Here is a 23,202-nt window from a genome sequence, read left to right as displayed (position 1 = left end):
CTTACACCTTTAAATAATGTTAAAGCTAAAATGCTGAAATGGGGATGTATATAATCTTTGAGGCCATCTAATCCTGGCATAGGGAGATTTTATATCATGATTTTATTCCGTGTAAAGTTTTGTTTTCTTTCTCAGCTGTCAAAAGTTCCTCGGTTTCCCTCATACTACCTGGTTGTGCCCTAAGGCAGGCCCACTGAATCACTGAGGCAGAATCTTCTGACTCTCATCTGAATAGTTTCTTTCTGCATCCAAGAAACTGAATGATTTCCCCAAAGACTGAAACACAACAAAGTCAGATATGCAGTGTGTAAACTGTTTATTCAACTTCTGAAAAGCCTTCACAGCAGATTTTATAACTTCAGGAACATTTAGGTTCCTCTAAACTGAACAAGTTTTTTTGTTTTGTTTTGTTTTTGTAAAAAAAAAAAGCATGGTTAAAAAGGTGAATGATATCCCTAATTCATCTCTTTCACAGTGTGTCTTTCGCCCAACTATCATCAGACAGTTTTGTGGCTCTTGATATGCTGTTGTTCATTGAATCTTGAGAATTGACAGCTATCTTTTTTTTTTGAGTTCAGATACTAAAGAGCAGGGGTGGGCAGCAGGCAGGACGGGGTGGAATGCAGTTCCACCGGCAGAAATGAAGATGCGTGCGCAGCTCCAGCTGATCAGCAGCTGTGACTTCCTGGATTATTGATCTCAGCTTGGCTCTCCTTTTTTTCCCTGTGGCTGCTGCTGCTGCGTCTGCGCTCCTTGCTATTCCCCTCTTTCCTCCTTCATGGCCTCAGATGAGCTTCCCTCTCTCCCACCCAGCTCCCCTCCAGCCTCACGCGGCCACCTCCCAAGGTCAGGAGAGTCATGCCATGCTGAAGCAGTCTGGACTGCGGTCTTTTTCCCCCCCAAGAAGCCCTCACTGTGCCCACAGGTGAGATGAAAAGGCATCGTGCGGCAATAACAGTTCACTTGAACAATGATGATCGTTCAAGCCACTCCTGCCAGGTCACATGGCCAGCAAGCCACTCCTACCCAGCCACATGACCATCAAGCCATACCCAAAAAACAAGCCACACCCACAGTGTGGCAGTAAAAAATTTGGCTGTCCATTACTGCTAAAGAGGCAGGAGACTGGCAGTGAGACTTCAGCTCTTTATTGGTTATACAGTGTTCCCTCGCTTTTCGCGGGGGATGCGTTCCGAGACTGCCCGTGAAAGTTGAATTTCCGCAAAGTAGAGATGCGGATGTAAATACACTATTTTTGGCTATGAACAGTATCACAAACCTTCCTTTAACACTTTAAACCCCTAAATTGCAATTTTCCATTCCCTTAGCAATCATTTAGATTATTACTCACCATGTTTATTTATTAAAGTTTATTAAAAAAAATATTATTAAAGGCAGACGAAAGTTTGGCGATGACATATGACGTCATTGGGTGGGAAAAACCGTGGTATAGGAAAAAAACCCGCGAAGTATTTTTTTTAATTAATATTTTTGAAAAACCGTGGTATAGACTTTTCGCGAAGTTTGAACCCGCGAAAATCGAGGAAACACTGTAGTGAGCAAACCTCAGCCCCTGCCTGGAGGGGTTTAAATTGGGAGCCCTTTTGGGAAGGAGCAAATCAGAATGTCCCTGCTCCACTTCCTTGTCAGACTGGACTGAAAATTTACCAGCTTCTCAGGACATAACATTTTTCTTTCTTTCTTTACATCTAGGGAAAGAATGTACTGCATCATTTTCATTATTTTTCTGATGACTCTACATCCCTCAGTGTGAGCGAGAGTAATGCTTGATACTTAACTTCTGAATATACACCAGAAGTTTAACAGGGCAGAAAGTAAGATTTTAAAAGAGGTCCTGCTATGTTTTTCCTCCTTTGCATCTCTGAAGGGTAAAAACAATTTCCCATTGTATAAATGGTGAAGGAAATGCATATGTTTACAAATATGCATAGATTTATTGCCTTGATAACACTATTGAGTAACCACAGTTGAGCTAGATGTTAAGTATTATTAAGCTCCTTAATAAGACTTGCTTTCACAACATTCATTGCATTGTATTGTCATTACATTCAGCCTACTTAAATTGATTTATCTTTTTGTTTTCTGCATTGCAGTGGGGGACAATTAATCTTCATCAGATATAGGCTGTGTTTCTTTTTAAATACATCTTGACTTTATGGGCTGCACTTAGCTGCTCAAACTTTCCCTGATACTGCAATATTGTGTATGGTTAAAAAGTAGTACTGTATATAGAAATATATACTACTAAAGTTTACAGCATTTCCTCTAAATTTTCATGAAAGCAGTTGTTTGTTTTTCACACAAATAGCTTAAAATGAGGTGTGTCTCTAAAATATTACAAATGCCTTTTCTGTTTCACAGGAAGATAAATGATGTGTTCCGATCAACTGTGCTAACAAACAGTTGAATATAGGGCCAAACTGAATGATAATAGCTTTTAGCTGAACTGATATTTCTATGAATACTCATATATCTTCAAGTTAGAAGTTGAACATTAAAAATACTTAGTGAAATCTTGAATAAGGGTGTGGAATGTATCACCATCCTTTCCTTCATTAATCTGAGAAGTATGTGAGTGACTCTTCCTATAGATTTCTACTAAATATAATTTCTCGCTGAAATTTACTATAAATCAATCAAATGCAATTCATGAAGAGGTTGTTGTTGTTGTTGTTGTTGTTTGTTGTTGTTGTTGTTGTTATTATTATTATTATTATTTAGATTTGTATTCCGCCCCTCTCCGTAGACTCCAAATAGGTTATCCAAATAAATTTGCCCTCTTGTCTTAATTATGATTTATTTTTCTGCTATTAAGAAATAATTTAATCAGCTATTAGTCTAACTTTAAAAAATGATGAAATGTACCTATTGGCTTTCTTTGAGAAAAATAGAAGTTATAAAATTACAGAATAATAAAAAGCAATAACAGATATATTCACTGTGAAGGATTAAGCTGATTTATATATGAAACTGACATCCGCTGTGATCATGTTGTTTCAATAAAACAACTGATTACAAATAAACATCGAAAAATTTATTGTTTGACTATAGTGCCATTATTTTAAGTGCTAATCGTACAAAGGGCTATAAAAAGCTCTTGAACAGAATTTACTGTGAATGACAGTGCTAAATGAAATGGAATCACTGCTGAGATGATAATCCGATAACTTGATACAGTTCAGGTATCACTTATTCACACATAAATAAAAATATCTACTTATTTTAAAAATGCAACTGTAATGGAATATTTAGAAAAGCTCTGAAATAAGTGTTTATTTTCACAAATTGCCATCTTCTTTAATTCAGTGAGAATTTGGAAATTTTTCAAAACAAATAAACCAGGAGCAAATTCAGTTGGGTTATCTTCTTTAAAAACAAATAAATATGCACTTTCAACATATGCACCCATGTAGATGTTATATATGCAATGAGCTCTACTTGGGGCTACCCTTAAAGAATGTTCAGAGACTTCAGTTAGCCCAGAATGCAGCTGTGCGAGCTGTTATTGGTGTACCCAGATACAGTGGTACCTCAAGATACGAACCCCTCGTCTTACAAACAACTTGTGATACGAACCCGGGGTTCAGAAAAATTTTGCCTCTTCTTACGAACTTTTTTCGAGTTACGAACCGGCGTTCGGAGACTGCTGGGAAGCCGCGCGGCTGTTTTAAAAGGTGACAGCCGGGCGGCGGGGCTTCCCAGAAGCCTCCCGAACGCCGGTTCGTAACTCGAACAAAGTTCGTAAGAAGAGGCAAAAATTTTCTGAACCCCGGGTTCGGTTCGGGAGGTTGCTGGGAAGCGAACTTTTGCCGAACTTCCAGGTTCAGGGTTCGGGGGGGGTGCTGGGAAGCCCCCCAGGCCAGCTGTGACCTTTTAAAAGAGTCGCGCCGCTTCCCAGCTGTCTCCTGAAGCCGAACGCGGAAGTTCGGCTTTGCCGTTCGGCTTCAGGAGACAGCTTGGAAGCGGCGCAGCTGTTTTAAAAGGTCACAGCCTGCCTGGGGGGCTTCCCAGCACCCCCCCGAACCCGGGTTCGGAGTTCGGGGGGTGCTGGGAAGCCCCCCAGGCCGGCTGTCACCTTTTAAAACAGCCGCGCGGCTTCCCAGCAGTCGCCGAAAGCTGTTTTTTTGCGGGGGTTTTTTGGTTGCACGGATTAATTGACTTTACATTGTTTCCTATGGGAAACAATGTTACGTCTTACGAACCTTTCATCTTACGAACCTCCTCCTTGCACCAATTAAGTTCGTATCATGAGGTATTACTGTACACCCATATTAGTCCATCACTCCGTGAGCTGCACTGGGTTCCGATCGGTCTCCAAACGCAAATTTAAAGTGTTGGTTATTACCTATAAAGCCCTTCATGGCTTAGAACCAGATTATTTACGGGACTGTCTTCTACCTCACATTGCCCCAGCGACTGATTAGATTGCACAGAGTTGGCCTTATTCGGGTCTGTCGGCCAAGCAATGTTGGCTTATGGGACCGCGGGGAAGGGCTTTTTCTGTTGCGGCTCCAGTCCTCTGGAACCAACTCCCCTCAGAGATTCGTACCACTCCCACTTGCTAGGCCTTACGAAAAGCTTTGAAAACATGGTTATGCCAGCAGGTCTGGGACCGTTGAGCAATAGTATTCTGTTCTGGTATGAATGGTTGTATGGTTGTATGTGTGCTTTATATTAGGTTTTAACTTTTGTATTTGTTTTTATTGTATCTACTTTGGGGTATTTTTAAAAGTTTTGTATACATTTTGCTGTTTTATGCCGTCCTGAGTCCATCATTAATCCCTTCCCAGCCTGCAGTGTTCTCTCTCTTTCTCTCTCCTCCTTCCTCTCATCTCTGTTTCCTTCCTCTCTTTCCTTTCTCTCCATCCCTCTTTCTCTCTATCCTTTCTATCTCACTCTTTCTTTCTCTCCCTCCTTCATTCCCTCTTTCTCTCCCTTCCTTCCTGGCGCCCATGGCTGAGTGTCGTCCTGTAGCTGGTCTTGGGCTTCACGGTTGCTTCCTGGTTCCCTCTCCTCCCACCGCCTGTGTCTACCACCAGCACCTCCTTCCCTGTGCCAGAGCTGCCGCTTCCCTCCGGGCAGCCCAGCCACATGGCCATAGAAAGCGCAGAAGTTATTGCTGCCGCCTCCACTCAGGGAGCCACCATGTTTGAGCTGAGCGAGAGGAAAAGGCGCAGTGACCATGGTGGCTCCCTGAGTGGAGGCAGAAGTGGTGGCAATAACCTCTGCGCTTTCTACGGCAGCGTGGCTGGCCTGGCCGGAGGGAAGTGGTAGCTCCCACTTGAGGAACCCACGGCGACGGCCGCCAGCTTGGTGGGAGGCGACGGCGGTAGACACAGGCAGTGGGAGGAGAGGGAACCAGGAAGCGACTGTGAAGCCCAAGACCAGCCACAGGACAACACTCAGCCAGGGGTGCCAGGACACAGGTGATGGGACAAGGAGCGGGAACTGCGCAAGACCTGATCATCTGAGAAGCACAGCAGGAGGGCAGCCGGAGGAGGAGAAGGAATAGGAGAAGCCGCAGCCACCGCGGTGGTAGGAGCCAATGTTTGCAAAAGTTTCTGTGATTCCTCTGCGGCCGTGAGGCTTGGCAGGGAAGGAGGCCTTCTTCTGAGATCGCAGGGGAGGTGGGCGCACGCGATGGCAGCCTACCAGAGCCGGAGAAGCTGGGGTTTCTCCCCTGCCCACAGCTTGAGAAGGGCGGATCAGCTGTCAGGCGGGGAGAAACGGCGCGGGCTCCTGTGCGCTGGCTTGAAAAAGGGTGTGCCATCCTTGGAATTTGCCCATGCCCCAGCACGCTGCACAGCTTAGGGGGAACACTGCCTGCCTGACCAACAAATTTTGTGATAATCAAAATCAACCTCAAAAATTTATTCCAGTACACTATGAAAGTTTTTGATTATAAATTTCTGTTGTTCATAGTAGGGAAAATTAGACTTCATGCATATCAAAAATTTAATTGTATTTGGACATGGAAAAGGTGATGAATATAAGCCTATGTGGAAATGTTTTAATTAATATTAATTGTTATTTCAGCCACTATAGATTTTTTAAAATTCCCATTTCTGTCCTGGGACTTAATTTATGTACACTTCATTGCATTTTAATTAGATATTTCCAATTGGTAAGAATTACTATTACATGCTGGATCTATAATATAAATTCAGTTTCATGTTTTGAAAAAAAATTAAGCTATAAAACTTTCAAATGTTTTGGCCATGGTATCCAAAGGAAATCTTCATATAACAATATCTTTTTCCTATATCAGTCCTAAAAGCATAATCAGAAGCTTTGTTTTAAATCTGTTTGTATGCAAAATTAAAGTGAGGGCTGCTTAGAAGCAGGCTTTTCACTAACAGTCAAACAAAATTATTTCCTAGATTAATACGTATACTGTATAAGTACAGAAACCCATCATGACACTTCCTGTTCTGTCAGTAGAAAATATGCACTCAAAGACTTTGTAAATGCCTTTTGAAAGATGAAATTGATATAGGTAGTCCTTGACTTTAAACCATAATTAAGCCACAATTTTGCTCATACCTTGTGATGTTCATAAACAGGTCACCTAATTTTGTGCCTAATTTTATGGTAGGGTTTTTTTTTCCAGTGTTGATAAGCAAATGCTGCTGTCAAACTTTGTAGTCATTAAGCAAACCCTTCCTTCATCATGGGACATATTTTTGCCAAAAACTGGAAATAAAAAAATGGCAAAAACTTCATAAATCATGTTCCCATGACTGTGGGATGTTGCAGAAAGCTGTACTTCCTCACTTCTGTTTTGATGCATAACAGAAAATCAATATTCACTGATAAAATCCTTTATAAGCTTTTGAAATACATTGCTTGAAACTTTGATTGTGGCTTCACAGGTCATGACAGCTGTCAGCTTGGATAGCTTCAGGCAGGATTAGACAGATTCATGGATGCCTAGTGTATCAGTGGTTATTGAAATGGATGTCCAAGTGCCGCCTCTATGTTGGTTGAGGCAGGCAGGATTGCCTTGGGTACCATTTGTTGGGGAAAGGGAGGGTTTTGCCTTCTATTTCTGCTCAAGATCCCCATGTATAATTGGCGGGTCACTGTGTGACACAGAATGCTGCACTCAATGGGCTTTGGCCTGATTCAGCATGGCTCTTCTTATGTTCTTATTCCTTGTGAAATATTTGATTTGGCTGCCAACTAGATCAGTTTTCAAGTCTTCAACCAAAACTAGATCATTTTATTTTGCTCAGCTACCATGCACCAAACAGATATAATACATCCTTAAGTATAAATGTCTCATTCTACTCTGGATTGCTATTGTTATCGGAAGTTCAGCTACTTCCTCCAGGCGTCTCCTTCCTTGGAGACTTTCAGTAAAAGAAAACTATGTATCAAAAGTGATTTTGGAAAATGAGATTGGCAGAAGTAGTAAGAAGACTAGACTAGCTGGCAGATCAGCTTCCACCCTTAAAGTTGTCTGTTTGTGACCTCCAGGCAACCAGCAGAATTGTATTGTAATGTGCATAATGACCATGATATACAGTTCCAATAGTGCCAATTTACACAGTTCCAATAGTGCCAATATAGTGTATCCGTGTGTGTACATCCAATAAAAGAGTACTGCAATAAATAACCATCTCTTTCTAATACATCTGAGAAAACTAGAAAAATACTTTCTTTCTGCTGAAAAGTGTTTAAAGATTTCCATTTTATATCAGATCAATTTTGTAATCTTGCATATCCGTAGTGATGAAAAAGCGTTTTGATACAATGGCTTATCAATGAATTCTAGGTTAAGTGATGGCAGTGGTCTAAGTAACAATACAATTTTAATAAGAAAAATCACGGCATCAATTTAGCTAAAAATAGCTTAGCAAGTTTAAATATATGAATGCTGGGCTCACTCTCTTAATTTGCATAATCCAAAGGTCTGTCCACCCTTTCTCCACTTATGATTTGGATTTAGTTTAGGTTTCTTCTTTAGGCTGCTGATTAAATTTTTTCCCCAATTCTAAGATGTCTTAGAAATCATACTTTTAAATTTTGATGGCAAATATTCAAGAAATAGAAGTTCTCTAAACAATAGTGTAGGAAGATGGATTTGATCCACTATCACCAAGGCTTATGAGATGCAGGCCAAGAAATCTCCCTCACAACCCACTGCCCATTCGACCAGAAGTGTGGCTACCTCGACAACTCAGGTGCTGCTAGAGGAGGTATGCCGGATGGCTACCTGGGTTACTCCCACATCTTTTGTGAAACTTTACAAAATTGATTCTTATGCATTAATGAAGGCATCTTTTGGCTGTTGTGCGGGATTGAGGCCTTGTCAACCGATTCACCCTCTTGGACTGTCAGCTTGGGTATGTCCCATGCATGGCTACTATATCCACCATGAGAGAGAAGATGCATTGGTCCTACCTGATACACCTCTTCTACGATGGTGGATATAGCAGCCAGACATTCCCTAATTTATTTGAGGTTTCAATTGACTTAGGCTATTGTAGTAGGTTGTGATGACTGTAGCACAACGGAGTCTGCCGCTTAGCTCCTTCATGCCAGGAATCACCAACAACAACAATATTAGAAGTTTAGCAGGCTCAATCCAGTTATCGACAGGATTAACCCATGCATGGCTGCTATATCCACCATCGTAGAAGAGACGTAGGTCCAATGCCCCTTTTCCTGACAAAAGGTTTCCCCATGAAATATGCTGGGACTTTATGTGCAATATATATTTATAGCATTATTTTCTTCTTTAACAAACAGAAGTATAATTTCCTGCTATTCCTGCTAGAATGAAAATGAAAAACTGTTTTGTTTGTTTTTTAAATGTCACACAATTGGAAACATTTTAAAGTAAAAGTTTTCAAATTTGGCCATATCTGACTAGGAAATTCTGGGGCTTGAAGTCCACACATTTTTAATTGCCAAGTTTGTACAACATTGCTAAGTATCCCCTTGCCCCCATGCTCTTAAAAATGAATTCTTTATAGCCACAGGGAATTATCCAATCAATGCCTTGTCCACACCAATCCTTGTCACTCAAGAAAAAAAAAAGAAACCCTTGGAGAGAATGTGTTGTGACTCAAAATCTGAATTTATTGTGATAACTTTATCTCACTGTGCCTTGGTACCCAAATTTGGCACACTTCCCTAATGATCATTAAAAATTTCCTAGACCATGCATTAGTACTCAGATATTAATTCACTTGTTTGTATAAAACAATTTGCTAGGGCAGGACAGCTTTCTCAGATCCCAAAATCCTGCAGAGTGAGAGACTGACTGTGAAGTGAAAGAATGATAAAACTTAGCACTTTGTTAGACTCAAAGATCTTTCTACTTGTCAACAAATGTTGTGATTAGAAGAATTAAGCACAATAAAGAATCACTCTGGTTTTTAACAATTCATTGAATTAATTATTTTTAAATATTTAATCATCTGCCCATTGTATCATTTCACAAATATTATAAAACCTTCCTTCCTTCCTTCCTTCCTTCCTTCCTTCCTTCCTTCCTTCCTTCCTTCCTTCCTTGTGTTAGATTTAAAAAAAGTAAAATCTTGAGTTTCATGCTCCGTCCAATCTGAATGAATTATGGCATCTCTTATAGTATTCCAGTTTCAGTAAAATGTCTTATGAGTCCTAATTTCATCAGAGTTATGCATGGGGATTGTTTATTAATCCATATGTTAATTTAATTTTCATCACCTAAGCTGCAATTGTATTCGCATATACCTCCAAAAGAAAACCCCAAGGAATTAAGTGATGATTACTTCGTAAGAAATGTAAGCAATCCAAAAAGGGTTTTCCATCACTGTCCTATATCATTCTGGACAAATGCCTATCATAATGTATTGGTGTAACATGTGTGTGTGTATGCAGTGTGACCTTTTGTAATTGACAAATGTCAATACACATTTTTTCTAAATGCCACCAACATATTTGTATGGCACCCGGTGTTCTGAAAACCACTGGGACCACCATGATTGGATACCATAGTATTTCAGTTTCATTTTTCAATTCTTGATACTTCGTGATATTCTCCAATTCTTTGCCTTTTCTTTTATTATTTCCTGGTATTGCCATATCAAGCACCAACATTTCCAATCATCCCGCAGTGAGCTCAGTGTTGCTCTTAGATCATTTCTAATCAGCTGCAGAAGATGTCATAAATACTCTATTTATTCCATTTATACTCTAAAATTTAAGGCAATTTAGTTTCATTTCTCCTTTTTGCCAAATAGAATAGAATAAAATAGAATAGGCCAAGTGTGATTGGACACACAAGGAATTTGTCTTGGTGCACATGCTCTCAGTGTACATAAAAGAAAAGGTAAGTTCCAAGAATCATAGGGTCCAACCTTATTTGTACCCTACTTGTCTGGGTACAAATAAACAATCAAATCATAGTAGGAAACAGTCAATATAAATTGTAAGGATACAAGCCATAAAGTTACAGTCATACAATCATTTGTGGGAGGAGATGGATGATGGGAATTATGAGAAGATTAATAGTAGTGCAGATTTAGTAAATAGTTTAATAGTGTTGAGCAAATAAGGAGATTGCAAGTGGAAAAGACTTGCAAATTCTTGAACTATGGTTATTTATCTATCAATGGATTTAATCAATTTTTTTCCCCATTTAAAATCTGTAGTTGGCATATATAGATAATACTTCCTTCTTCCAATTTTCATCTCAGGAACTCTGTAAGGTTATTTGGTAAAGAGAGAGTGACTGGCCCCAGGTCAACTTGTGAGCTTCTGTGGCTGAAAGTATTCTTTGTCTTTCTAGATTTAGTTCTGACATTTTAATCACTTCTGTAAAATGGGATTGTATTTTATTCTCTCCAAAATAGTCTTGTTCCACCAACAAATGAGGAGCAGTCATTGTGAAACTGAAGAAGCATATAAAATTATATATTTGGGGAATTGCATATACCATATAATGGCATTGGAAAACTGAAAATTGTTAAAACAAGGGTGTACCAATTAAGTTTTATTTATTATCACATAAACAAATTGAAACATGAATGTTTACAAACTACATATATAATAGCATTATGGTTAAGTAAAGCATTGTTGTGCATCCAGATGTGATTTTTTTTTCTCCTCAGAGCATAGTGTTGCTATTGTTCCTTTATTGTTCTTATCTCTGACTAGTAACATCTGCCTCAGCATTTCCCTCCCGCATAATTTAAACATTACTTACAGTTTCTGACTAGTAATCAATGTGCCATTAGTCTTTTAGATGATATTGTTCAGGGGAAGATGAGCACAATCATTTGATAAACTCAGGAGTAAACCCGGTCCTTTCAAGGTCCAACATAGATGATAACTTGTTTAATTGCTTTTAAATGTGTAAACAACTACCAACATTTAAAGTATCATATTCTTTCCCTCAATGAAAACAGGAAAAAAATGGATTATGTACCCATAATATCACTCAAATAAAACCCCATGAGGATGAGAAAGGAAATATTGAAATTTTAAAAGAGAATTTTATACTTATGGATTTCAAAACTGGAAAACTATTACAACTGCTAGCTGAAGTTTTCAACAATACTGAGCGTGGATTCAGAATTAGGAATATTCTCCTTAATGGGTAGATTCTTGCATTTTGAGGAGAGATTAGTGTTCGTTATTGTTCATGCAATTAAGCTTGGAAATATTAGGTAGCTTTGAATACATCCATGTACAGTACAAGGAGAAAGAGGTGTAAACTATTTTTTTAATGTATGTTAAAATATATAATAATCACATCTTTTCTGTAAAATATTGATAGTTTAACTACGTCTTATCTTCTGCATTCCATTTTAGCTCGTTTAAACAACAAATAGATAAATGCTCTTTAATTTAAAAAACTCCTTATTTTCAGTCACTTTAGAATGTACAGCTAGGGCACATCCTTGTGGTAAAGCATGGCTTCTCAAGTATTTTCTGTTACCCCCACCCCCCCACCCTTGGAAGAAATAAACATTTCCCGCCCCCCGCCCCCAACTCTCTGCCGGAACAATTGTTTGCAATATTTGACACATTTTCGCTGAAAAAAACTCAAACATGATTGGGATGCAATGTGTTTAGGTGACACCTTATTTGGCTCCATGCTGTTTGCTGCCAACATTTTTAGACACAGTAAACATACTGGTCTTTCCTCATTTCCCACCATAGGCACTGTGAAGCCAAGCGCTACATACACTTTGTCATACTTCCTCGTCTTAGCTTTCTGGAGACTTATGTTTGTCTCATTATCTCCATCTCTCTCCTTCTTCCTTTTCATCGTTAAATATTTTTCCATGGTGTCCCTTAAGGATTTGTTATCTGCACTTCATATCTCCTGCTCTGTGCTGTGTGCATATACCCTGCAGCAAAAAAAGCATGTTTCCCAGGATCATGCGCCTCCCCTGGCATCACTCCATGCCTCCCCCCCAAGGGGGCCCGCCTCACTATTTGGGAAGCATTGTCGTAAAATCTACAGCTGCCAAACTCTGAGGACTAGAGTTTGTGACAGACAGTTCCAAAATTGGGATGCCTAGATTTTCATGAATGCACCAGGACTCACTTGGCTAACATCTGCTCGCATTAGCATTTATTCTTATTTTTAAGTATGTAAATGAGTAAATACATGCATTTTCAAGTTCAGATTATTTTAATCCGTCATTCCTTTTTTGAGGAACTGAAAAAAACGCAATAGGCATATAAGGCCACACAAGCTCTAAGGAAGACTTATTGTTTAAAAAGTGAAAAAAATAATGAAAAGTTTTTTTATTCTTATTTTATTTATTTATTTAGATCCCCCACCTCTATTATTTTTATAACTAAGGCAAGACAGAAAACATACTCAACACACCTTCTTCCTCTTTATTTTCCCCACATCAGCCCTGTTAGGTGAGTTGGACTGAAATAGAGTTACTGGTCTAAAGTCACCCAGTTGGTTTTCATGGCTAAGGTGGGACTAAAATTAACCTTGTGCCTTAACCACTAGACCAGTGGTTCTCAACCTGGGGGTCTGGACCCCTTTGGGGGTCGAATGACCATTTCACGGGAGTCGCCAGAGACCCTGGGAAAAGACAAATTTCTCCTGGTATTAGGAACTAAAGCTTCTATTCTGGCATCTTGGACTATATTTTTACAATCCGACCTATCAGGCGTTTATAGTGGGGGCGTCTCTCTGACCTTCCTGCCAATCAGCTCAAAGTTCTGTTGGGAAAATTGGCGCTAGACTTATGGTTGGGGGTCACCACAACACGAGGAATTGTATTAAGGGGTCACGCCCTTAGAAAGGTTGAGAACCACTGCACTAGACCAAATCAACTCTCTTCATTCCAGCAACTGAAATGTAACCCCTATCTAGAGTGAAATCAAGTTTAAATTCCTGTGCCCTTTTCTTCTAGTCGCATGGCATAACCATTTTGGAACCAATCTCAATGTAGACATCGATCACTACATTGCCATTGTTTGGATAACAGAGTTGTCTAATTTCAATATACTTTCTTTTGAAATCTAATTTCATTGTGAAATCTAATTAGCTGGAGTTTAGTTAAGAGGTTTGGACCTTAACAAAATATTTTATGTTACTATCTTTTAGAAAGACATCTCAGTTGAAAACTACAGAAGTAACTTTCCTTTCTCCCTCACTGTCCTCTATTTTGTTATTTGTTTCTGTTTTTTAACTCTATACCTGGCATTTTGTATTCACCGAAAACTCTCACATGGTAGTCTCACATGGCTGCATAAATAAATTGGAGCGTGTTCCTTCCCCCACCCCATATCCAACAAATTTACTTCAGAAGAAACAAAAATATTGTGTAAACATAGAAACATCTACTTTGACAGAGCTCAGCTTCTGCTGACTATGTGTTAATGTCAGTGAAGGCCTACCAAAATTTTTACTACCACACTGTGGGCGTGGCTTATGCAGGACACCCTGCATTTTCTTTCAACATCTTTCAGTGCAAATTGGGTGTTCTGGGCTGGAACTCCATTTCTGCTGCCCTGCTGCATCTCTCCCATTCCCCCCCATAACCAGCCCATCCCTGGTTATTATTGATAATAGCAAGAAATTGGTGAGTTACTGCCTTCTGGAATGTTTTAGGCTTCCACAGCCTTACTTGGCATTTCCAGTTTTCTTCCAATTCAACTATTAACAAGTTTTTTGTTACATTTCTTCCAAAACAGTAAAGGGTACTATAATAGTAAAACAAGAAATTATATCTATATGCAAGCATCATCAGATCTGATATAAATATGAAAATGACTTTATACATATTCACTTGCTGCTTTAAAAACTTGCATGTATAGGACCCAACTAAAGAGCAGTTAAGACATAATCTGTATCTTGAACACAAAATATTTTAGCATGTCAATAAAAAAGCCTGGCTGAAAACCAAGAATAGCAATATGTGATTTGAATAATAATATTGGTAATTTTAAATGCCACAAAGATCTTACAATGTCAAATCATAGATATTAGTTCCAATTTGGACTGTGTTATATCAAACACATGTTATATATAATAATTTAGTCTAAAAGAGAAAATAATACTTTGCTTGATTTGATAAAGTTATGACTCGTTTATTTTAAATGTGACTTTTGGTCAATAATTAATACAGTTCTGGCATCATTAACAGTTCTCATATAATAAAAAAAAGGAAAGATGCATCCTTTGATATTATCTCCTTTTCCATATGTATTCAGAAACTAGTAATTAGTTTAAAAGTATAAGTGGCTTTTATAATTTCATTGAGAAATATGACACTATTAATCTTTTTACTACCCCTCCTCCCATTTGAAGTGGCCAAAACAAGAATAACAGATGGAAGCAATGCTTGTAGATACATTATATATGTATGATAAATTTAAGCTTGATTATAAGTATTTAACTTTCGATATTTTTATACAGCTATGAGGGTTACAAGCTTATATCTCTCTTTTCAGGTCAGGATCGTAGTGAAGCAACTTTAATAAAGAGGTTTAAAGGTGACGGTGTTCGATACAAAGCAAAACTCATTGGGATAGACGAAGTCTCTGCAGCAAGAGGTGACAAGTTATGTCAAGATTCCATGATGAAATTAAAGGTGCTGTGAAAATACTTAAAATACTTACCTTCAATACTAATTATAATATTTACATAAAAGTATGTCTGTAATCATGTGCATGTGTGCACACACATGTGCTCACGTGCATGTGTGTGTAATTCTAATTTATATGAGTTAACTTCGAAGCAACCTAAACATTGTTTGAAATAAGGATGTAAATCTTTTGGGACAAGGTCTTGAAAAGAATCATCGAATTTTTAACTCTTTGGAAAGGAACAGTTTATTTACAATCCAACTTCAAATCTAAAATTGCATTGGAGTACTTTGTATATTTAGTGTATTATCTCTTTTTTTGGACATAAATAGGAGAAGTTCCAACTTTTGGATTTGACATTTGATTTGGCAGGTTTGATACCATCAAAAATGGCACCTTGCTGTACAGCTAAAATTCTACAATTTAGCTGTAGGAATTACGTTATGCGATCTAATTTAGACATTTAGGCTAATTATATTAGGTGTAGGAATTAAATTATGTGTTATAATTTAGATATTTCTCCTTGATTCCATGCAATTTGTGTTTTGGAATGTACAAACTTTTGTATTTGCCCGTCATGTTTTTTATAGTCTCTCTCTGAAGCTTTCTCAGTCATGTAACACCATGCAAATATGATATTCATACCTTCATTTAATCACAGATGGGCTGATGATCCTAAATGGAGATTGTAGGGATGAGGGCCAGGTGGAGGGTGTGTGCAGCATACTGCCTACCTTAAACAAGCCCCTCAGCCCATCACCCCATTCACATAGCCAGAATGATCTAAGACAGTGTCTGTGGCTGGTACGTGATCTTATCTAGGTTATAACAACAGGTTGTTTTCAAAGATTGGTGGGGAGGAATTCAGCAATGAAAATGCTGTTGCTTTATTTTACCTTTGGCTGCTTGGAAAACTGTATATAAGCAATAAATACTGAGAAGGCAGTCAGACATCTTTGCATCCTGCCATGACTTGTCTCTAATTCCATCAGGAGATGGATTAATAAACAGATAATTCTTAATCTCAAAATTGTATGTGTATATTATAGCTATTTCACTCCATGACCCTGATTAATGTTAATAATAAAGAGATATGTAGCCTGATTGAGATTGAGCAACACATTCTTCAAGCTCTCCAAAGAACTTGAAGTGCTCTTTGACCTATTTCTGACACTTAAAGTTCAAACCCATGTAGCCTTGTAGCTAGGAATTTCACCTAATAGTTTTCCCTGGCTCATTGCTTATAATCATTCCTTCTAAGAGGGTTGCCCAGAAAGTAATGCACCACATTTTTTCTTCTTCAACAATTATTTATTGAACAATGAAACTTACACACAAGAAAGAATGTTTCTTCTACACTCCCTATTTTTCCATGTAATCTCTGCCCTATTCTATGGCCTTCCTCCAGCGAGACACAAGGACGTGTATGCCCTGTCAGTACCACTCCTTGTTCTGGTCATGAAGCAATTTCTGTACTGTGCGAATCACCTCTAATGGCCTCACCCTCTGTGCCCAGTGACTAACTTCTGTCGACTTCAGATTCTCCATAAACTGTACACAAACGTTTGTGAATGTTCTTTCTCCACAGTGAGAAAATCATTGACGATACACTGCTTGTAATGTACATCACTTACAGATGCCATTTTGAAATACAGTGTTTCCTCGATTTTCGCGGGTTCGAACTTCACGGAAAGTCTATACCACGGTTTTTCAAAAATATTAATAAAAAAATACTTTGCGGGGGTTTTCCCTATACCACGGTTTTTCCCACCCGATGATGTCATATGTCATGGCCAAACTTTCGTCTGCCTTTAATAAATATTTTTTTAAATAAACTTTAATAAATAAACATGGTGAGTAATAATCTGAATGGTTGCTAAGGGAATGGAAAATTGCAATTTAGGGGTTTAAAGTGTTAAGGGAAGGCTTGTGATACTGTTCATAGCCAAAAATAGTGTATTTACTTCCGCATCTCTACTTCGCGGAAATTCAACTTTTGCGGGTGGTCTCGGAACGCATCCCCCGCAAAAATCGAGGGAACACTGTACTGCTGCAGCCACACTATCTGTCTGAAGAAACACAAAATTTACACACCCACTCCTGAAAATTCAAATACAGTGGTACCTCATCTTACGAACGCCTCTTCTAACAAACTTTTCAAGATACGAACCCGGTGTTTAAGATTTTTTTGCCTCTTCTTCCGAACTATTTTCACCTTATGAACCCAAGCAGCTGCTGCTGGGATGAAGGGGTTTCTTTTTTCCCCCTTTTTTGAAGAAATAAAAGGGAGGGGCGGCTTGGAGGAGGAAAGATTTTGCAGAGAACAACGTGCTTGCAAAGGCACTGAAACGGTGTCTTTTGAAGAAAGAAAAGGGAGGGGCGCCCCCTTGCCTTTCTTCCTTCCCACTCACCCTTTAGCCTAGCCTTGCTTCTTCCACCTGACCCCTTTAGCTGCTCCTCCCTGCCCTCTGTTCGCCTCCCTTCTAAAGTTTGGGATTTTCCTGAAGGATTTGCACGCATTATTTGCTTTTACATTGATTCCTATGGGAAACATTGTTTCATCTTACGAACTTTTCACCTTATGAACCTCCTCCTGGAACCAATTAAGTTCGTATGATGAGGTACCACTGTAATGTATATCTAAAGTTTTGTGTTCATACCATTACTGTAGACTGAGAAAAAAAATGTGGTGCATTACTTTCTGGACGACCCTCGTAGACAAGATTAGACAATAGTATACCATGCTCCCAATGTAAATAATATACAGGTAGTCCTAGCATAACATTTGTTTAGCAATTCTTTGAAATTATCAGGGTGCCGATACCGAACAAAGGTAATTAAAGGCAGTCCACAAAAGTTATCGCTGTTGCAACACCCCCACGGTTCCATGATCAAAATTCAGATGTAAGGCATCAGGAAGGACTAGCAACTGCTTCAACTGGACATACTTTGTCAGCAGCAACAGTAAGAAGACAGTGACAGTCACCTAGGGCGGTGTGTGTGTGTGTGTGTGTAATAAGTGGCAGCAAGAGAGAACAAAAATGGGTGTAAATAGATAAGTGGGGGGAATTGAAGTAGAGACAACGAAGACAGAGCAGGAGAATTGTGAGATTATTGCCTAACAATTCTGCAGTCCTGAAACCTAACTGCCATTGCTATATGATCATGAATTTTTTTTGCCTAATGACCATTTCACTTGACAGTAGAAATTCTAGTCCCGATTAGGATCATTCAGTGATGAGTACCTCTATTATATTGTGTATAGCTTGCATAACTGGAGTATTATTAAATATGATTGTAGGATTATTATGACTTAGTTTTGCAGCATGTGTATGAAAGCTGCATCTTTGCCTGAAAATTGGAAGAATGCCATTATTGTTCTTCTATACAAACAGAAAGGTAGCAGGACTAAATGTCCAAGCTGCAAGATTTGGCAGAAATCTGATTAGAAGGATAAGTGAGGAGACAGTGAATAAATATGGGAAATGCTGTGTAGCTTTATGCTAGGCAGAATATAGACCAGCTTATTGTTATTTCAGCACCTCATTGAGAAATGCATAAGTCTGAGTCAAAATGTTATTGTGAATTTGTTGATTTATAGAATTAATATGATAAGGTCAGTGGGTTTGAATTGTAGAGTGATGTGTGCAAATGCAGAATTATTCATAGTTCAGTAAATACACAGCAGTATATGGTGGAAATGAAGTTTGAGAACTGATAGCATGCTTAGTAAATTTTCAATATTGAGCAAAAGAAGTATGATAAGAAAATGTTTCTCTTTTATTTAATATATTTATGGATAAATATATGAGGAATGTTTGTGGTGATGTTGGGTCTGGGACATAATATGAATGTTCATATTCCTGACTAAGAATAAGATTAGGCAATGATAGATACATTTTATATCGCAATGAAAAACACGGATTTAAAAAATATATATGTTTCTACTTCATCTATTTAATGGATTTTTATTTTGGCAGACACAATTCTGTATGGCTATAACATTTAAAAGTTATTTGAGTCTTTCGGGATTGGGCAGCATACAAGTGAAAGAGAGAGAGAGAGAGAAAGAAAGAAGGAAGGAAAGAAAGAAAGAAAGAAAGAAAGAAAGAAAGAAAGAAGCAAAATAACAGAAGCAAATATTCTGCAATTAAGAAGACCAGAAACCAACCTACCTAGCCTTATCTAACTTCCCAACCCCTATGATAAGAAAAATAGTCAGGTCTTAATAGTTTTCTGAAAGGCTCCAATCTAACCTAATGCTGGGCAATGTGGCATTCTAGAAGGCAAACACTATAACAGAAAAGCCTAATTCCTGGGTTAAGCAAGATAGACATTCTTTAATTGATGGGATCCAGAACATGCCATTCCTGCAAATCTAACAGGATAAGTGGAAACAATGGAAGAAAGGCATTCCCTCACATAGGCCACGAGGGAGCTTTATAGAAAACTTCCAGCATTTTTAATTACACCAAAAATGTATTAGGAACCAATTTAGATGCAACATGGGCATATATTAGATGCAATCATATCCTTCTCTCATCACGTCCTGCACCAATTGCAACTTCTGGATGCTCTTCAATTGTATTCTGGCAAAGCGTCGGAGTAACTAGTCTAGAAACTAGGAGACCATGAGTTCTTGTTGTGCCTAAAATATGTGATCATCTGGTTGATTTAGACTAGTCATTCTTTCCCTAGGAAGATGACACTGGTAAGTCACTTCTGAAAATATTGCGAAGAAAACCTGCCCATTAATCACTAGGAGTCAGGGTTGGTCCAGTAGACCGTAACAACAAAAATGATCATCTCATTCGTCCCACTGACCTTCCTAACAATTGATTTGAGAGACTATTGACTATCATTTTCATTTTACTAGAGATGTATAGAGGTTGTGCGTGTGCGTGTGTGTGTGTATGAGAGAGAGAGATGATAAAAATATATGAAATAGCTAACTGGGTGAATTTTATTTAAACATATATGTCTTGAACTATTCTTGTTTTAAAAAAATATTTTCTTTAAACAATTATCAGATTCTGTGAATTTATATTTATATAAACAGAATAGATCGTATAAATATATATAAACAGAATAGATCAGAAATATGCACTGAGTAGTTGATGGATATTCCTATATGAAGATATATTTACATGAGAAGAATTCTATTGGATCAGGCCAGAGGCCAGAGATCAAAAACAGATCATGCCAAAACAAATCTTATTACATTCTTTGACAAAATGTCTAAATTAGTGGAGTAGTGAAACACATTGGGACATAATATACTTGGATTTCAGTAAGGCATTTCACCAAATAGATCACAACCTACTTTTTGGTAAGCTGAAAAAATGTGGGATAGACAGCATCACCATCAGATGGATTTGTAACTGGCCGACAAGGTTTTATACTTAGGCAAGAAAAACCAAATGTATAGATAAAGGTTAGTTGGAACCTAGTTCAATAGCAGTAATTGTGAGAAAGATCTTGGAGTCATAGTTGTTCTGTCAGGCTCTCTGGTAGAATCCTCCCAAAAATTCACAGGTACAAATTTCAGACACACACACGTTTGAAAATTCAAAACAATGTTCTTTATAATGAAAATTCACTTAAACTAAGCCCTCTTTTGGTATAGCAAAGAGCACTCGTCTCCAAACAAACTGGTAATTTATACAAGTCCCGTATCAGTCCTGTGATACTTAGCTTGCAGCTGTGAGGCAATTCAAAGTCCTTCTTTCACAAAGTGAAACACACTTTGCTCTGGTTTAGTTTCAAAGCAGGGAAAAATCAGCACACAAAAAGTCAAAGTCAGTAAAGCAGTCATGAAACACAACAAACAATCAGATAATCCTCCACAATGGCCAAACCCACAGGCTGCTATTTATAGCAGCCTCACTAATTACCACAGCCCCACCCAACCACAGGTGGCCTCATTTTCTTTGATAATAATCTCTCAGTTGTTGTTGCCTATGCATCGCTCTCCGCATGCATGGCTGTATCATTAACTCTTGTTCTGAAACCAAGGAGGAGCTAGATAATTGATCTCCTTCTGAGCTGTCTGCCACACTCTCCTCCCTGTCACTCATGTCTTCTTGGTCAGAGGAGCCTTCATCATCAGATTCCACCAGGGGAGGCAAAACAGGCCTGCAGCATGTGGATGTCTCCCCCACATCCACAGTCCTTGGGGCAGGAGCTGGGCCAGAGCTAACCACAACAATAGTGAACAACCACTTAAATATGTTTAGCAGCCAAAAAAGCCAATACATTAACAGAGGGAATAGCATCAAGATCACATGAAGGATTAGTACCCCTTTATAAAGCCTTAGTAAGACCATACTTGGAGCACTAAATCCAGGTCACTGGACAGCTACTTGTCTAAAATGGTATAGAGTTGTGATGGTGAACGTATGCACACATGCCACAGGTGGCACAGGGAGCCTTATCTGAGGTCATGTGAGGCTTTGCTCTGTCAGCTCCAGCACAGGCTGGCCAGCTGATTTTCGGGCTTTCTGGAGGACGGGGGAGGCCATTTTCACCCTCCCTAGGCTTCAGGAAAGCCTCAAGACTCTGTGGATGGGTGAAAAACGGGCCAACTGGAACTAAAAATGGTTGGGCCATTTTTCACCCTCCCCAGCTTCAGAAGGTTTTTCTGAAGCCTGAGGACGCGAAAATGAAAACCTGAAGTTTGTTTCTGAACTTCTGGTAGGCACATTGAGCTCATTTTTCACCATCCACAGGCTCCAGAGGCTTTCCTGAAGCCTGGGAAGGGCGAAAAATGGCCCAGTAGGCCTACTGGAAGTCCAGAATCTTCAGTGAGTCCTGAATGCATGCACGGGTAGCAGGGGGCTTTGTGCATGCATGTGCAGAGAGAGGCCATTGCATTATACATGTGCGCAAATGCACCCTTTTGGCACCAGAGCAAAAAAAGGTTTGACATCATTGGTATAGAGTCTCCTGTTTAAGCAGGGCGGTTGGACTAGAAGACCTCCAAGGTCCCTTCCAACTCTGATTTTCTCTAGTTCTATAGGCCTGACACCAGTATTTGATATTGCATTTTAGCCAACTGGATTAATTTGAGAAGCTCACAGGCTTAAATTAGAAGTCAACAGTTCCTTCCATTGTCGATTCTGAAGCAATCAGCATTTATGGCATGCTGCCGATCATTCAGGAAGTAATAAAAAGCATCAATATTAGTAGCCATTGAAGCCCGATTCTCCAATACTTTTTTTCAAAAGTATTCAAATTGGCTGCTATCACCGCAGCAGCTGGCTGTGAATTCCCTAGTTTAAATGTGTTGTGTGATAAAGTATTTCCTTATGTGAAATGACCTTGACTTGAAATCCTGTAAAAGCAGGACGACTTTCTATCCCTGCCTTATTCTTATATGCCTCCATATCAATGTGAATAAAAATGTTATAAATCATATGAATGTAATATATTTAATGAGTCATCCTGTTCGAAAGAGTTTTTTTTAAAGGATGGGAATAATACGCTGTAAGGAATATATATGTCATTGTTGCCTTGGGTTTAAAGTAACTTATGAGTGACTGGATATCCCAGAAATACCTTACAGATCTAACTCAGTGAGTAAGAAATAATATACTAGCAATTAAAGAGTTTACTGAGATTAGTAAATGGAAAGCACATACTTCATAGTCTGGCAAAGTGGCTTATCTCAGTAGATAAAATGAAATGTTGACGGATTCAAACAAAATACACCAAATATAGACCCTGTAACTTTCATATTCGTATTACAAAGAATTACTGCAAGGAAAAATTACTCCAAATTCTGTTTCCATGGTATCAATATAGTAAGAAATACCCATGCAAAGACTTGACGTATTGAATCTAATTTGAGAAACATAAATAATGAGACCCTGATTGGAAGAAAAATATGCTAACAGTTCAGGATATATCCCTAGATTTTAAAGTAAAAACCTACAGTTGTCTAGTCCTTTTCAAGCCTGTTCTTATTTTTACTTACTTAGTTTTCTATTTTAATTTTGCTATCTACTTAGATTTGTCTAATTTACATATTTACTTTCTATTTATTATTCTTTCTTATAGATATTCTCCTATAAACTTGTTCAGTTTGAGCCAATTTGTCAAGCGCCATAAGCCACAAACATTTGG

The 23,202-nt window shown here is 38.6% G+C and overlaps 1 protein-coding gene across 10 annotated transcripts in view; it reads left to right on the top strand.

The window, feature by feature from the left end:
- DAB1 (DAB adaptor protein 1) overlaps positions 1 to 23,202 on the top strand; it is a 283,159-nt gene that overhangs the window by 146,161 nt on the left and 113,796 nt on the right. For all 10 annotated transcript variants that reach the window (XM_070746003.1, XM_070745995.1, XM_070745997.1 and 7 more), the window contains one exon: positions 14,944 to 15,083. In XM_070746003.1, coding sequence (XP_070602104.1) covers positions 14,944 to 15,083 — 140 coding nt within the window. The remainder of the gene's footprint in view (positions 1 to 14,943; positions 15,084 to 23,202) is intronic.

This window comes from Erythrolamprus reginae, chromosome 3 (assembly GCF_031021105.1).
Source record: "Erythrolamprus reginae isolate rEryReg1 chromosome 3, rEryReg1.hap1, whole genome shotgun sequence".
NCBI classification, from domain to species: Eukaryota; Metazoa; Chordata; class Lepidosauria; order Squamata; family Dipsadidae; genus Erythrolamprus; species Erythrolamprus reginae.
The sequence above is the reverse complement of the archived record's forward strand: the minus strand, read 5'-3'. Positions and strand labels throughout refer to the sequence as shown.